The sequence below is a fragment of the Centruroides sculpturatus genome, unplaced genomic scaffold (genome assembly GCF_000671375.1).
Source record: "Centruroides sculpturatus isolate CEXI.00-Female unplaced genomic scaffold, Cexi_2.0 scaffold7, whole genome shotgun sequence".
Classification (NCBI taxonomy): Eukaryota; Metazoa; Arthropoda; class Arachnida; order Scorpiones; family Buthidae; genus Centruroides; species Centruroides sculpturatus.
This window is the reverse complement of record NW_019384510.1, coordinates 126,997-145,331: the sequence shown is the minus strand read 5'-3', so window position 1 is coordinate 145,331 and position 18,335 is coordinate 126,997. Positions and strand designations below refer to the sequence as shown.

Here is an 18,335-nt window from a genome sequence, read left to right as displayed (position 1 = left end):
TGCAATAATATTGATAAATTTAAAATATCCAGTTAACTCCAAAATGAGAAAAATAAGTTGAGAAAAATTTGCAATTTAAAATTATCATTCTTTATTGCATATAGATGAAGATAGCTTAATCAATTTGCTTTTTTATATATTTTTATTTAGTACAGTTATCTCATTATTCATTTATTTCATTTTATTTACTTACTCTTCTTATCCTCTGGGGACTTAGAAGGCTTAATTATTTAATTAATTGTGGAAATTCATAGACATTTTGAAATGGGTATAATTAGAATGAAAGCATAATATATTGCAAAAATATTTATTTATGTGATTAAAAATTGTCATTAATATAAACATCTTTTGTTATATGATACTATTAATATGAAGTTAGAAGTGTATTCAGAAAGTACTGTTTAGCTTTAAAAACATGAGAAAGTTTTTACAAGGAATTTTATTTTATCACTTTCTGTTTATTAATTGATTTAGATTAGCAGAATTCTTACACATTAAAATGTTAATAAAGGAAACTAGACTTTAGGATGAGTGTGTTGTGTCCACACTTAAGTTTCTGCACTAAAGCATAAAACAGCTAGAAGACAACAAGCTTCCTTCTGAACAACAATGGAAAACATACAGGAAGCAAGGAGCAAATTGTATGGTTTCACATTAGACAAATTGCAACAAAGTTTGGCAAAAACTCCAGATATTGAGAAATTAGTTGAAGGAAGACAGTGTAGAATTTAGGATTAAAATGAAGTATATATCACTTGTTTCAGTGAGTATTGAAAGAAGGTGCAACTTTGTATTTAAAAATTTAGAAATGCACAACATTGTTAGTTATAATTTATTTTTATTTTACGATAGCAATGAGTAACATTTTAATTATGTTTGTTAGTTTTGCTAGTTATGTACATACCTATCATATTTTTAAAAAATGTGGAATTTTTGTATCTTTGAAAGTTAAGAAATACAAATTTGAATGTGTAAAAATACAATCCATTTTAGTTCTCTTAAAATATTTTATTATTTGCACAAAAAGTCATTAATTCAATTATTGTTATATGTAACATAAATCCTGCCTAAAGTTGCACCTAAATTTAGGAAAAAACTGCATCTTTTCTTTGCATCTAATTTTTATATTATTTTATTAATATAAAAATTGCTCCTTTGCAGTCTTTATTTTAGTACAGTATATTATTGGCTTAAAAAACTTTAAATTTAATTTAATGAATGTTAGATTAGAAATATTATTTAAGTTTTTTATTTATGATTTAGAATAGATTCATATTATAATTAAAAAGAAAGTTATATTAAAAATAATCTTAAAATTTACATTTTAAATTTTAACTTTCAGATGCTTCTTAAGCCAAATATTAGATACAATTTAGAAAATAAAGAAAGCATTAGATTGGCAAATTTAAAAGCTTTTATTGCTATAGAGGATGCAAATGTAAGAATTTTACTTCAAATTTTTATATAAGAATTTATCTTACAACTTATTTTAAATAGAAAAGTATTATAATATTTTATGATATTTTAATATACTGTGTAATAATAGTTTTTTTTTTGCAATAAAAATGATCTCAAATAAAGTAATTATACAAAAAGTAATTTATATTATTAGTTTTAAAAAATTTTATATTATTAATTTGACAATTGAAAATCTGAATAATAATACTAATAAATATTTGTCATCACATTTGGAGATCTTGTATAAAACTATCAAAATTTCAAGTCTACTCACCTTAAAGCAAACACTGATAAAGTGAATTCTTGCATTAAAGTAAATATTATCATTGTCCATTGTCACAATGCTAATTTTTAAGTGATAAAGCAAACAAGAATTTTACCAGAATTCATTACCAAACTGTAAATTACCTTCAAAACCCCAAGAAATAATCCCACTTCCAATAATGGTTGCTTTTTATACTTTTCAATGTGAACAATAAAAAGTTATATTGTAATAAATTTTCCATTTTGAGTAGAATAATTTTCTTCTCCTAGTAAGCAAAGACATGTTTGATCTCCAATTGTATGCAAAAGTTTGTTAACATCACCCATCTTTAACAAAATATTGTAAACAATTCACATACCATTTATCATCCATAAAAAAATATAACAAACCTCCAATTGTAGAACAATTTAAATGTCTGGTTTTAGTGGACCATTCTACTGTATTCAGAAAATAGGGGTTAAAGTTTAAGGCCACCCACTCCTTTAAATGGATGCAGTTCCATGTAGACACATACTAATTTGCATATGGGGGAGTGAATATAGTGATTTGAAAATTGTTTAGAACATTAATTTGTTTCTGTCAATAAATTTTATTTTATTTAACTTTATATAGTAAATTATTTCAAAATATTATAATTTTGATATTTCAATTACCCATTAGGTCATAACTCCCTAAATTAAACAACCGTAACCTCGACCCTGAAAATCGTTAATACAAATTTTTGATAAAGTGAACTAATTACTATGGTTCATATTAATGTGAGTTGACTGTAAAAATATTTTTGATATATTTGGTAAATATTTTCATTCAGACATCAAAATTATTTAATCTGAAATTGATGTTTTAATTCAGTTTCTTTCAAAAACAAAACAAATTAGATTTTTTGTGTGTGAAAAAAATTTAGTGTTAATAAATTAACATATAAGTAAATTACAAAAAAGTTTTTATAAATGTATAGTTAATGTGTAATGGATGTCTGATAACACTGGACAACAATGATTTTGTTTCGGGCTCAAAATTAGCATATTCTTATATATTTTCATCTGCTGAATTCAAAAATCACTATAAAAATGACCAATTAGCTCTTGTTTTGGAGCAGCAGTTCCTAACCAGTGTCTAAGAGCTAAAATATGGTCTGCGAAAGATTTAAAACTTTTATTCATTTTGAATTATAATTTAAAATGATTGACATAATCTAAATAATACAAAATACATGAGAAAGCTTTTATAGTAAAATTTGTAAAAAAATGTTTCATTACAAAATAGGCATTTTCAATTATTTCAAATTTTCATTCCTGTTTTTTCTCAGATCAGTACTGTATATAATAAAACTACACTCTATTATAGAATATATATTTATGCAAACATGACAGCCCTCCTTGACTCAATCAACTATGCTGAGCACAAGTGGAAAATATGTGGCGATCTAAAAGTCATCGCTATACTCTTAGGAATGCAACTGTGGTACACTGAATACTGTTGCTTTTTATGTATTTGGGACAGTAGGGATAGGAAATCACATTACATTCAAGCGGACTGGCCTGCAAGAAATCTTGACTTTACCAAGAAAAATATCGTTGCCAAGCCTCTCGTGGATCCAAAAGATGTTCTTCTTCCACCCCTTCATATTAAGCTGGGTTTAATGAAAACTTTTGTCAAAGGTATGAACCAGAAAGGACAGGCATTTAAGTACTTAAGAGACAAATTTCCTAGATTGAGTGATGCAAAGGTTAAGGAAGGTATTTTTGTTTGACCACAAATTCAAAAACTTGTAAAGGATCCCGCGTTTGACCAAGTTTTGGAGGGAAAAGAAAAGGAAACTTGGGAAGCCTTAAAGGGAGTTATTCGTAGATTCTTAGACAACAAAAGAGACGATAACTACACTCAGTTGGCGACAATACTTCTGGAAAAATATCATCAACTCGGATGCAACATGTCTCTCAAAATCCATTTTCTCCATTCCCACCTAGACTTTTTCACTCCTAGTTGTGGAGCTGTCAGTGATGAACATGGGGAAAGATTCCACTAGGATATTTCTGTATTAGAACAAAGATATCAGGGCCATTGGAATGAAGCGATGCTTGCGGATTACTGCTGGTCTGCATGTAGGGATGCACCAGAACTCACTCACAAGAGGCAAGCCAAAAGAAAACAATCTCATGAAGTCACCACATGATTCTATTCACACCGTACCACCTGCCAGGTATTCTTCTATTAATTTAGAACTCTTAGAATGTTACTGTAATTTTAAAAAAATTCAAAAGCACTTTCAATGTTGTTAGCATATGTAATTAAAATGTATCGTTTTCTCTTATGCTGTTAAAATCACCTATTGTATACCAGAGAAACTAGAGCTAATAAAAATTTTTCTGTGTCATATTCAATTTTCTCACCCCAAAATTTGTAAGATTTCACTCATGAAATAAAAGAAACATTCAAAAACATTTTTTTTGTTGTCCAGTGTAATTTGTCTATTTGTTGTATAATTTGCTCTTTTTGCCATATTCTGGTAAGGTTCTCATTGTCCAAGGGCACTCGCTTGGGATTTACAAATACTTATTTATAATTTATATTATCATTTACTTTAAGTATTAATGTCAATAATATTATTTATTTATATTTAATTATATATTAATACTATTATTTTATAATTCAATACATCCATTGTGGGTTGCAACAGATATATTAAATATGACCATCTGGCTGATGATCTTAACTGAGGCTTATTTTAGGGGTAGGGCTTATATTACAAGCATACTGAAAAATCATGCTAGGGCTTATTTTCCAGTTAGGTCTTATTTTTGGGGAAATGCAGTATAACAAATATTCTTATTATTAGTCACCTTTTAAGAGTCCTAAATTAAACAATATCATAATTTAAATTTGTAAAAATTCCCTGTTTATAGTTATGTTTTTTAATACAGTTGAGTCCCGAAAATGCAACTGTAGATAACTTGACATTCCGCAAAACTCGTGTCATTCAGAAAAAATTCACATGATCTAATTTCTGTCTCTATAACTTAACACTAAAATCAAATAAGTTATTGCTATTCACTAATGTCACTTGATAACAGCATCAATTCCACCTGTTAACAAAGAATAAATCCTTTTTCTAAAGTGCCACTGCAAAATGCCAATGCACGAATGTCGCTAATTAAAAATAGCCACCGAATAGCCAGTGTTTTTTTTAAATTAAAATTTAACTACAAGTAGAAATAGTCATGAATTTGTACATATAATATCTTCATGAAAATTTCATTATTTACACTAGCCATAAAACTTGTCATTTTCAGTAACTGGTACCCTCTCAGTCCATGTTAAGTCAAGTTTGTGGGACTCTACTGTAATGTTATTTTGACTGGCTGACAGTTATTTGATCATTTGAGTGGAAAATTCTTGTTTTAAATATAAAAAAAAACTAAGAAATATTTAAGAAATTGCTGCATTGTTTAATTAGTCATAATAGAAAAATAGAGACTTTTCTAAATAATTAAGTGTAGAAGTTTACTGTACTGTATTTTGTTATTCATATGAAAAAATTGCAACAAAACTATTACAGTAGACTTAAATTTTTTGTTTTAATAATAATTTATATTAAATTGTTGATTTCAGTTGTTGTTAACAGTTCAGAAATTGAAAAGAGAGATTTAATAAAATTGTAATTTGTGAGTTTATTTTTATCTTAAGGACATTTAATAAAATCTTATGTAATTCTAAGCTATTAAAAAACCAATATAAACATGATTCTGCTTACACTAAATTGCATTTCCAAGCGAATAGAATACAATTTATATTAGTTCTTCATTTTATAAATTGTTTGACAAAATATTAAATTTAGAAAACTTTTCATTTTTTCAGTAATTAACAGTTGAACAAAGATGTTCTTATGGTAGTATAGATATTCCACATAATTCAAGTAATAAAATTTTAATTATTTTCAGTATCATTATTACAGCAGCCGTATTTTATTCATTCGATTACAGTATTTTACTATTGAATGAATAATTGAAACTGTTTTATTTATTTATTTATCTTCAAAAACAGAAGACAAATGAAGATGAAGACTCGGAAACAGGTTCCGAATCAATGATAAATCAGGTATAGCTCTATACGTGTTGTTAATATAATTATTTTTGATTTATTGTTTGAAAATATCTATATTAACAGTATACTTTTGCTGTAAATGTTTATTTTTAAAAGTAATTATTTTAAAAATAGACAACCACAGTGAAATGATATATGGCATAATAAAGCTACAACCAGCAGTTGCATGACTAAAGGCTTGAGAGAGTTACCACTTACTGCAATAAGAGTATTAGAGAGGATGCTAGACAAAAATTTCACAGAAGAGAATGTCAAAGCAGAAGGATATTGATAAGAATAGACATTTTCATAGTAACAACTTTATTAATGATAGAAGAGTTGTCACAGTAGTAGTTTGTTTTTGATGATAAAGAATATTGCTTTTTACTATATTCAGTTAAATACACATACTAGGCTTCATTTTACAGTACTTTCTTCAAAGTCGTTAGCATATAACACTTCAATGAGAAATTATCAGAATGAATTTATTTTGGTTTATAGATTGATTATATTATTTTTTTAATTACAGTTTCATAATAATATTTTTGAGACTAATTTCGTAATAAATAAATAATTTTCTCATAAAAAATAAATAAATGGAGGCAATTGAAAAAATTATGTGTCCTTATTTTATACTATTTTTGTTATATTATTGTCTACTTAGGACTTAGCAATTATTAGGACTTATTATACTGGTGAAAAACCAGATGAAAAATAAAGATTGTTTCTTCTGAATAAGACTTCCTCTTTTTGCAGAAACGAAAACACCAGTATAATAAAGTCTTAATAAAATGCTAAGTCTTAAGTAGATAATAATATAGCAAAAATATAAACGAAATTTAAAATTCAAATTGTAAAAAAAATTGGTTAGAATATTCTTGCTGTCTTGTTTGGATATTTTATTTCAACTAGAATTAAAAGGTTGTCAAAAAAATTTGAAACTTCATTAGAAAAAGTAGTCTTTAAAATATTTCATAAAATATTACACAAAGATATTGAAAAATTTATTTAAATTTATATAAAATGCAATATTATTATGCATCATTTACATTTAGGTTTAATTATTATAGAAACTTGTTGTGAATTAATTTAATATTTAAATTTGAATTATAGGAAGAATGTTTTTCTGCATTATCAAAAGAAGCAGAAAAAGGAATGGTTGAAAATGAAGAATCTGAAACAGGATCAGAATCAATGATTATGAATGGAAAAAAATGTTATACAGCAGAAGAAGGCATTGATGTTGACATGACATTTGTCAATGAAAAAGGTATTGATAATCAACAGTTAAATACTGTTTTCCATAATGAAAAGGAAAACACTGATGAAAAGACACACACAGATCAATCAGTTTCGCCACACAAAAGAGAAAATCAGTCAGATAATGATATTACAAGAGAAGAAATATTAATAAATGTATCAACAGAGCATTTTGAAAGTCGTGTTAATTCAAATGAAGATACTCTAATGGATGAGAAATTAATGAATGCACCAACACAATGTTACGAGAGTTGTTTAAAACCTAATGACGACGACGAAACAGATGATGAAAGATTAATGAATGCACCAACACAACGCTATGAGAGTTGTTTAAAACCTAATGATGACGACGACGACGACGAAACAGATGACGAAAAGCTAATGAATGCCCCCACCCAGTGTTATAATAATCATCCCGTTTTAGATGATGACATAACAGATGATGAAAAATTAATGAATGCACCAACACAACAGTACAGTAACTGTCCCAATTTTGACGATGATATAAACGATGATAAATTAATAAATGAACCTAAACAAGCATTTAAAAGTTTCGATACTTTAAGTAATTATATGACAGATGATGAGAAATTAATAAATGCACCAACACAGAAACTAGATACAAGTTCAGACGACAGTTCAAACGATGAAAGCTTACTAAAAGTTCCAAATCAAAATATTTTAAATAGAGATGCATCAAATAATTATACAAATTTTACATCTAATGATATTTCATTGAATCCTTTAAATGAAGAAACTGAGAACATTTTTCAAAGTATCAGCACAGATGAAGATTTATTAAATGTCGAAACTCAAGCATATTTAAAAGATTTTATAGATAATGGGGAAGATGATTTAGCAAACACCGAAATATCTAATCGAGAAAATAAAGAACTTTCAGAAGAAAATGGTTCCAATATTGTTGGCAACGAAGCAGATAGTAAAGTTGATCAGGATGGTAAATACGATGAAATAATTGATGCCGAAACTGTAGCGCATTCATCCGATATAGAACCTAATACAGATGATAAATTTTCAATAGATAAAGAAACGTGTGAACTTGCAAATAAAACTGAAGGTATTGAATCTGAAGAAAAACAGTTGGATTCAATATTAAAATCGCGTAAAAATTTGGCAATTATTTCTCAGGATTGCGATACAAAGGAGCAGAATTCTAGTGATCAGAATTTAAAATCTTCTTTAATAAATATTCAGCAATCAAAATTCTTAATGGAAGAAACTCTGGCAGATTTTTCTGTAAATGATATTTTATGCCTGTCTACGCAGCCACAGGAAAATCAGACAGACGATTTAGATTACGAAAGTGATTATTTAGCAGAAACACAAGAAATACAAAGTAGTAAAACTTATTTAGATAATATAGAAAATACCAACATGGACGATAGTGAAATTCCGCCCGTGCCCGACGATTACGTTGCCGAAACACCACCACACTTGCTAGACTTATCTGTAAGCGAAAGCGAAGACGAAATGTTAGAAAAATCCCAATTACTTACCGATTCATCAAATAAATCCAAAGATTTCGATAAAAATGAGAATATAACGGAAAGAACAGAAACTAATAATAGTAATCCGGAAGATAATTTAATAGAAATTTCTAAAATTGAAAAATGTGAAAATTTAGGCCGTAAAGAAGAGGAAAAAGTATCAGTCGAAGAAAATGTCAAGAATAATTCTTCTCTTGTGGAAGAGAGAAATTATTTAAATAAAAATGAAGGGTCAAATCTTAATGACGACAATTTGACTGCGGAGAGAGATTCTTTTCAAAAACTTGAGAAGAACCAAATTGAAGAAACCAATTACTCTTGCCTAGAACAGAGTGACACACCCAGAAATCAAGTAACAAAACCAGAATTAAATAAAAGTGATATATCACAAAACAACAATTTTATAAAAACATTAACAAATGAAAAAGTCAATGCAACTTTAATCGAAAAAAACAGTTCAGATTTGAACAAAGTAGCGGAAAATAATGAAATTGTAACAAGTGACGAAATTCAGAAAAAAATTGGTTTGCAAGAAACTGTAGATATAAATGAAGGAACAGCTCGGTCCTTTACAAAAGAATCGAATAAAAATAAAGTTGAAAAAGAAAGTAGTAATCCTTCAAAAATCAATCAAATAATAATTAAGGAAAATAATAATTCTCAATCAGACGCGAAAAGTAACTCCTCGATGGCGTGGGTGGAAAATAAACAAACAAAATCTGCAGTAACGGAGGAGAACGAGGATTTTTTGAATGAAAAAAAGTATAAGACTGCGAATACCAGACTAAAGAGGAAGAATAATTTGTTAAGGAAAGAAAAGACGCCTGCGGAAAGCGAATCGGCACAAACTAGAAAAGGTGAAAAGAAGTCTTGTCTCACCGAAGAACCTAAATCGAGAGAAATTGAAGAAAATGATGCAGCCGAAGAAACTAAACGGAACGATTCAGTTCAGAAAAGAAAAGAACATTTATCAAAAGATAAGAAGAAAAGTATCGAAGAAATAAATAATGTAAAGAAACCAATGCAAACTAGAAACAGAAGTAAAACTGATCAACTGCAGAAAGAAAAAGATTCGACAATAAAAAGAACTGTAATTGGAAAAGAATGCCAAAGCATTTCGAAAAAGAAAAATATTAAATTGCTGGAAAAAGAAAGTACAATAGAAATGCGGGAAACAATAATTGAAGGAAGTAATTCTACCTTAGATAAGAATAAAAATCTAAGCGAAGCAAAATTTGACGAATTTACAAACGAGAAAGAAGATTTAAATACGAGTAGTTTAAAAACTGTTAAAAACGAAGTCGTTAACGTAGAAATTAACGAAAAAAATATTACTAATAGTAGCGAGAGTAACACTAATACAGAACAAATTGATGACTTACAGCAGAGTCATAAAGCTATTAGCGACTCGCCCGGTCTCAAATTAGAAATTTGTGTAGGAAAATTGAAAGAAATATCTAAAAAACAAACGTCTTTGCCTTTAAAAGAAGAAAATATCGTCGATAAAGAAGCCACTTCTCGCGAAAATAAAAAGCCTTCCAGAAAACAGAAACGTACGTCTAAAATAGCCAAAAAAGTAGAAGAAAGACGGCAGAGCCCGAGGAAAAGAAAATTAATTAAAGGCAATGCAGAAAATACTAACGAAACAGATCTAACAATTGCACATTCGTCCGTAACGGAAAGAGAAAAGAGAAAGTCGCCCAAAATAGCAAAAACTGAAAACAAAATAGGTTCTTTACGCAAAGAGTCTGATAAAACCAAATTGAAAACAGATGACGACCACGACACCAATTGTACCGTAACTTCAAAGAAAACGAGGAAGAAAATATCGGTAAAAAACAATTTAGATTGGAGTAGTTCGGCCAAATCGGAAAGTTCTTCGTTCGAAGATAGTCTTAACCAATGCACTCCACTCAGAAAAAGCGAAAGAGGCCAAAAGAAGAAGGAACATCCCGAATACGAAGTGTATCCAATGAAAAAAGCCACAAGGTCCGGTTCGGCCGATTGTACTCCTCCAGAAAAACTTTTCAGTAAATTACAAAAAGGGAAAGACGAATCTACAAATAACAGAAGGACTAGATGTAGATCATCAATTACAGAAATAAAAAATTTAGAGAAATCTCCAGAAACAGCGTTAGAATTTAGTGATCGGGACGAGTATTTATCGAACGGCGACTCGTCTAAAAATTCGCCACTAAAAACTAAATGCAAACAAACAATTCCAACGTTAGACCAGGATAACGTAATGAGTATTTCAACAAGAAAAAGGAAAGCGAAAAGTGAAAGGGCAGTTTTGGTCGACACATCACCCAAACTTACGAAACGTCGCTCTTTAAGTAATTGCAGCAGTTCCTCGCCTTCTGCAAACAAACAAACGTCTGGAAACACCAGAAAGCAGAATCGAAATAATTCGTCAAAAATAAAATCGAAAAAAAGTAAATTTAAAATTATGTTCACCGGAATGAACGAAAGCGAAATTCAAAAGGTTAATTCTCTAATTTCTTTTTATATAACTTCGCATGGATAACATTACTAAGGATAACATTTTTTTGTTTGTATTGTAGATTGTTACGAAGCTGGGTGGCGAAATAGTCGACGATCCAAAACTATGCACGCATCTAGTGACCGACAAGGTTAGATTTTTGAAATTTCAAATTAAAGTTCGCTCATTTATATTACATAATTTTATTTGTTTGGGCTTAATTTACATAAATTATCAATTGTAAACCATCCAGAATACTACTCCTCTTCTTTCAACTCACTACACAATACGTATTTCGGGTTTATCCTCGATATAAAACTTGCCACTTGGATTTTTCCAGCAACGGAAACCATAGTGGAAGGAGGGAGATGTCTAGGTGATTTATATAAATTAAGCCACAACAATTAACTAACATTCTAAAAAGTTTAGAAATTTGATACTATTTTTATGAATATATTAACCAAACAGATTTTAAAACATTTCAAAACTATGCTTTTTGAACCGAAATTTTCAAAACTTGCAGACCTATAAATTCTCACTGGCATCCGCCCCGTCAGTCCTTCCTTCATCTCGAGAGCGGAGTTAGATGAAAGTTGAGACCGGATATGGAAAGCTTAGGAGTAGGAAGCCCCGATTAACTTTATACGAACTTCCGGTTTGGACCGGAAGTCACGTCATTTCAATTCAGAAATGTTCTCCAGAACACAGATGATCGGTACAACTCGCTTGTTAACGGGAAAAGTACGATGTGCCGGGAGGAAGACTACTAAAATCAATAGCATTGCGCATCTAGATCTAAAAAATGCAGCCCGGCATTGCCACGATGTCAGAATAAATAATTGCTCGTTTAAAAATAATTTTAATTAAAATAGTTATGATGTTGTCCAGAGATAAAGAAATATGTTTGCATTTTAACTTTCTCCTTACTTCTATGATTAAAACTTAACCCGGCGTGAGTGAGGCGGGGGTATGTCATACCCGAGATTTTAAACGCAGATTATTTAATGTTATTTTTGTCATGGAAATCCCGTCGTCACAGTAGCTGGAGATAAGGGAGTAGGAGACGAGGTGCAGTGTTGAGTTTAGTGTTGCGCCTCGCCCCGGAAGATACACATGAGCAAAGGTGACTGGGGTACGTCATACCCGACCTCATAGTCGGTGTTACATTTTTGAGTTGACAGTAAGTTTATGAGTTATAGTTATTTATAGTATTTTTAGATTTATTTCTAGATTTCTCAAATGATAGTCTTCTCATTAGACAAAAAAACACATCTTCCAAGGGAAACTCGAAAAGTGATTACTGATCAACTGGGATAACCTTCATTATCTGTTTCCAAAAAAGTGGCTAATAAATATGTCAGGTGTAGTGAGTGTACTAAAAAACAGATAGGAAAACAAAACATTGCTGTTCGAAGTGTGAGAAGCCAATATGTATGAAGCATGCGATTTTTATGTGTGGAGATTGTGTTGATTTGTAGGTGTAATGTTGGCGCTGTGCAAATTGATCTCATAAGAACTTTTAGTTTTTTTCTATTTTTATAATTGAAAGATACTATAGTTATGTTGATTAACCAAAGAAGTTGTAATTTTGTTAGAATTTTATACGAAAAAAATGTTAAACTACCAAAACTTGTAGTTTTTCAAAGAAAATATAGACACTTTGTTATTTCAATTAAATAAAAATGTTTTTCAATCTTAAACATAATATTTTATTTACTCATCTTGTTGAATAGATACTATTTTTATTATCCCAAGTGAGAAAATACTTTTTACACAATTATAGTATCGAAGTTTCGGGTATCTCCTATCCACCTCATAGCTAGTGTGACAATTTCTCACCTCATTCACGCCGGGTTAATAAAATGAATACGTCTCTTTGTACAAATATTTCGCTACAGAATGAGTTGTGTTTTTCTACAGATTTTAAAACAGAATCTTATTATCTTTACTTTCACCGCCCGAATTTTTCCGGTTCACTTTGTTTCTTCGCAAATATGAAATCGCCTTAGCTAAATAATTGAAAACAGCCAACAGAAAATATCGTCGGTAACTGTCGAATTCCCCGCAAGAAAACTGACTTCCAGTAACTAGTTTATATTTTAAACGAAAAAAACTGTCGAAAGATTTTCCTGGAGCCGGAAACCAACAGTTATTGTGACGTGGTCACAATGCCCAACTGCAATTTTTAATATTTTTAAAATCACTTAACTTTCGGTCCAGACCGGAAGTTTGTACATATTTAATCGAAGCCACCAGTCCCCGGGTTTCCATATCGGGTCTCGATTTACAGCTAACTTCATTCTGTAAAGTAACGAAAGGCAGACAGACTGTCGACGGTGGGAATGAATAGGTTTGCAATTTTAAAATTGCAAACCTATACATGGATTGTCGTCGGCACTGTTATACCGAGTATTTGCACTCCATAGCTTGTATTTTGCGAGAGATCCCGAGACATTCTGCAATATTTTACTTACTTAAATCCGCCGAACAGTTTTCATTCCCACACGAACAAGTTTATCAAACTTATCACGATTTAAAAATCATACTTTGTTTTTCATGGTGTGACTCCATATAAATCCCTAAACTTCTCACGCAGATTGTTTCTTACTCACCTCTAACCTCGCCAAAAATGCCGTAAGTAAACTTAACTCGTCCGACATCCTCGGACAATATTCCCAATGTTACGATAAATAATTGCTTCTGTATTTACCTCTCCGTTTAATGAAATGGTACTACGCTTCCTTACTCCGACAATAGTAAAATCCGCAAGTAGCCTAAAAGTCTTCGATCGACCATACCTACGGGAAATGGAGTTGCCGATTTTCGAGGGTCGATTTCTCCGCCCCCAACGCCTGGAGTAGTTCCGAATATTTCGTCGGAAAGATAATTGTTTTCTTAAGAGGTGTGCAAAATTTCATCTTTTTCAATAAACTGCTTGCCGAAAAAGTGCAAAAATCGCCAAAAAAGTCGTATTTATTTTTCATCCGGCATTGCAGGCGTTCGTAGAGACCTGCCGGGTGTAGAAAGATTTAAACTTAAGCCTCTGGGGTTGCCGGCCAAACTTCCGGGCAGATAGGTCAAAGTTCACGGGGTTGCCCATACAGCCATTTTACTTTTCTCGCTTAATTTTATACTTAAGGATAAAATTTCATGGGAACAAACGATTTTTATTCAAAATATTATCCAGATTAACAAAAGCTTAGGTACTGTACATGCCAATTAAAAGTTTTTACGACGATGGGAAAACGTCGGGTGGACGACCACGGTGGAGTACGTCATCGTCTTCGGTCTCGACGTAATAACACAAACATTAACCAAAAACATCCGAGATGTAAAAAATTGTGACAATTTGAACAAATTGTTTTCTTAGTTGTTAATAAGCATGGCGCTGGGAAGCCAAGCATAGAAAAGAATAATACGGGTATAAGTCTCGCGAGAACCGCTTCCGAGAGCCAAACTTATCTTTACCAAGAATAAACTCTTAAGAAAAGAAAATTTGACCGTGGTCGGAATTGTCATCATTTTTTACGTTTTTGTTTGAATGTGATAATTATCCCAGACACGGCCCGATTATTAAAACTTTTTGAATTACGCATCTGCCAATATTTATATTTTCGTATTATTTCCGACGCTGCCACATTAAACATAAATCTACTCTACCCCATCCCCGGTGGCTCCTAATCTAAAAGCCCGTTACGTTACCCTCCCGGATATTTCTCGGCTTTAGATTCCGTAATTATTCGGCATCTACCCCTCCGATACGCCGACGACGTCTTTTTAATCGGCACGCGTACTCACCGCTGGGAGATTTCTCTCTCGCTCCGTTTTCTTCCTTAATTGGCATTCTCTGGGCTCTTCCGTTTACTGCCATTTGTGCCCGCGACCTAGAAGTTACAAATTCTAACTTTATTGCTTCACCACGCCACGTTTCCCGGCTTTCTCGACCAATCGAAATCCATCGCTACGCTTCTTCGTCCTTCTTTACCTGTCTCGGGCCATCAGATCTTATCCGGATTCTTTCGACGATTTAGACACGGCTTTCGGCCCCAGCGCAAATCTTTCTTATTTTTGGCGAACATTCGAACCGTAGTCTGGCACTCCCCGTACCGAAAATAGCAAGATCGACGGCCCGCCCCGGGTTTTCCCCCTCGACCGTCTATTTTATAGATTTTTGAACGGTGTGTTTATTCGAATGTCGAAATGGCAGCGAGGCCAGAGGTGTCGAGACCGTTATTTATTCCGAGATAGAAATATAGTTTTAACGGATAGCGTAAAAGAAGAATTTTTTTCTTGGCGAAACTACCAAACCAGCATTCTCCCGTCTTTAACGTCTATTTTTGTGTTACTTGTTTTAATTTTTGTATTATTATCGTTTTTACGGAAATTTTGCTGGGTTAAGAGGGCCGTTTTATCGAAAGTTGCTACTTATTCTTCATAATTTTATTTAGATTTTACCAACTGTTCTTTATTAATTTGTTTTAAACTTAAAGCCGTCTTCTACTGCAGAAAATACGGTTATATAATTAGTACGTACAGTACGTAAATATATATGTATAAAGTATTATACGTTTTAATACAGTTTCACAGAACCGTGAAGATGATGTGTTGCGTAGCGAAAGGTATACCGGTGGTGGTAAGCGAATGGCTTCACCGGTGCGAGAGTAACGATACGTTCGTGGGTGAGTAAAGACGGACCGACGGTCCTGTAACCATACGTTAACTGGTTCAATTATAGAAAATAATTTCTTTTTTCTCGCCTAAAACGACGGCAGATCACGCCGAGTACTTGCTGAAAGACTCCGCGGCGGAGAAACAATATAAATTTAATTTGAAGGAAACCTTAGATAATGCCCAACGAATGCCCCTGTTAAAAGGTTGGAGCATTCACGTTACAAATAAAGTAAAACCCGTACCGGAGCAAATGAAAGGTAAAATCTTTCTTTTCCGTATTATAACTTTACACGTATATTTAGTTAACACGATATTTACAAGGGGGAAAACTAAATGTTAATACTTTTAATACGCTTTGTTTTCCAGATATAATAGAATTTGCGGGAGGAAAGGTACGTTTTATTCGTTTATATCACATTGTAATTAATTAGTGTTATAATAGCTTTAAAAAAACAAGTAAGTTATATATATATATATATTTATTTATTTACACTAAGAACTAAAATACAGGAATAAATACGAAACAAATGGTGGTATTTGGAATAATTACCGAGGGTAGAGAAAGAAGAGAACGAAATTTTGACGATCCACTAAATTAATGGAGGTCGATGGACAAAGACTTAAGACGAGATTTTTTCTACCGCGCGGGAATTAGGCTTTTGGAATTTTACAAAATAACACGGACTTAATTGCCCAGGCGCGGGTAAAACTGCGGAAGATACTCCGCACTCGGACATCCGGCATTTGTTTATTTCGAACCACGCGGTGGAATCTAACCGCAGCCGTCAAAGTCGCGCCCGAAACGATTTTGCGGAATACCCGGCGGGCTGGGTTTCCTCCGTCCGTCAAAGTCCAGATTTATATTTTCCTCGAATGGACCAGACGAGGCCACGTGGCGCGGGAGATGCCTGTTTGGGAAGGGGCGCTTTATTCGGCAGTCGACCCGCAGTGTGGCATTTTGGCCCTGTTTCCGGCCGGGTTACCGACTTCTCGGTTCGATTCCGTAGAAAATCGTTAAAATAAATGGACGGAAGCCCGAGTCGTTTCCTCCCCTTCCCCTATTTTCTTGCCGCCAAACGGTGGTAAAAAATTGATTACGTCGGTCGACGGGAAAGAAAGTAGAACGGTAAATGTTTATCGTTCGGAAAATATTAAGAAGTCGCAAACACGGTTGTACAAAGTGCCTTTACGGTTCTCTGCCGACGTCGATTTGCTAAAATTCTTATTGGCACTTTTCGGAAAGTCGTAAGTAAACGTTGCCGTTCGGACTCGGGCAAGAAATTCTTCCGTCCGAATATCCCGAGTCAGTCTTTATTTAAGCCAAATTTCTCCCGGTCTTCGTCGACGGGATTCCGTTTGGCCTAACCCGAGATTAACGTCGGGGTCCGGACTATATTCCGGGGGTTAAAGGTCGAGAGGGACTGGTGGGACTTAACCAAGATTTTACCGGTTGTCGTTTAGAGTTTTATAAAACTCATCCGTACCATTAAAATTAAGTCTCTTTCCGTTTTATAATAATTAAAAATACGGAAAGTTTTATAACAAAATGTGGTAACGGATGGCGCCGGGCAATTTTATTTACTACTAACCATTAATAATATAAAAGTTATTTTTAAAACGAAACGTGGGAACGGGCCGGAAAGTTAAACAACTCGTTGCCGGATTTATTTCCAGTTCGGACAGGAGTTTTTCGATAGATGCGTACAGTACAGTACATACCGGTACACGCGTGGAAGTTAGATCGAGAACGGAAGCGGAAGGACCTTTATTTTGGTCGGTCCGCGGGGTCTGGAAGTGGGAGAGACTTACGTCGGGGGAAAGTCCGAAGGCGAAGAGAGAAAGTCGGTCGAGTCCGGCGGCAAGCCGAAAATGAAACAACGGGACTTTCTTATTAAAATTATCTTTAATAAATTAGATTATTTACGATATAATTATCGGGAGTGGAATTTCCTACGGCCGAACTCGTTAACTACTTTCTGCCCGTCCCGATTTTCCCCAAACGGGAATTTTCTTTCGCGCTTTTATTTATTCAGAATTTTTTCGCGAGACGGAGGATTGGCCGGATAAATAACCCGGTGGACGGCCCGGTCCCTTTCGGAACCGTTTCCTCGGTCCTCTCTCGGAAGGTGGCGGCGGTTAACCTTTACTTTTTTCTTTCTTTTGTGTCCAGTACCTGTCTCGAATGCCGACCAGATTCTCGGACCGCCTGCTGATCGTCTCCTGTCCGGAAGACCTGAAGACCTGCGCACACGCGGCCAAGTGCGGCATTCCGGTGGTGGGCACCGAATACCTGTTGACCGGATTACTCAGACACCGGAACGAGGTGGAAGCATATCCTTTTTAGCGCGCTTCGGTCTTAGTTTATAATTTTCCTTTCCTCTTAATTTCCTTAACTCGGAACAATTATCGCCTGCCGGCCTGACCTCTCGGATCCGACTTCGTTTTCTACGTCCTTCGTGGGTCCGGAACAATTTGTAAAAAGTGTCGCCGTTTATTTTTTTAATAAAACGTTCGTTTTGTCCCGACGTTCTTTATTTTTGCCACGCGCCGAAAAGCGGGAGAAACGCTCCCTGGAGGCGGCGCGTCTCCGTTTCCGGGAAAGGCGGCT

At 33.2% G+C, this 18,335-nt stretch overlaps 1 protein-coding gene across 1 annotated transcript; it reads left to right on the top strand.

The window, feature by feature from the left end:
- The first annotated feature begins 739 nt into the window (after window positions 1-739).
- LOC111622404 (kinesin-related protein 4-like) lies at window positions 740-18,248 on the top strand. Its single transcript, XM_023364780.1, has 10 exons — window positions 740-763; window positions 1,343-1,438; window positions 5,768-5,821; window positions 6,920-11,059; window positions 11,139-11,207; window positions 15,636-15,735; window positions 15,829-15,984; window positions 16,094-16,119; window positions 17,898-18,058; window positions 18,131-18,248. Exons 1-10 carry the CDS (start codon window positions 740-742, stop codon window positions 18,147-18,149), a joined length of 4,845 nt encoding a protein of 1,614 aa, XP_023220548.1. The 3' UTR covers window positions 18,150-18,248.
- Window positions 18,249-18,335: the final 87 nt, after the last annotated feature.

Excerpts from the sequence above, each read along its gene's own strand:
- LOC111622404 (XM_023364780.1), top strand. The coding sequence starts at position 740 with ATGAAGTATATATCACTTGTTTCA. Across the intron at positions 5,822-6,919 it reads CCGAATCAATGATAAATCAG|GAAGAATGTTTTTCTGCATT; the intron begins GTATAGCTCTAT and ends TTTGAATTATAG. Across the intron at positions 15,985-16,093 it reads CGTACCGGAGCAAATGAAAG|ATATAATAGAATTTGCGGGA; the intron begins GTAAAATCTTTC and ends TTTGTTTTCCAG.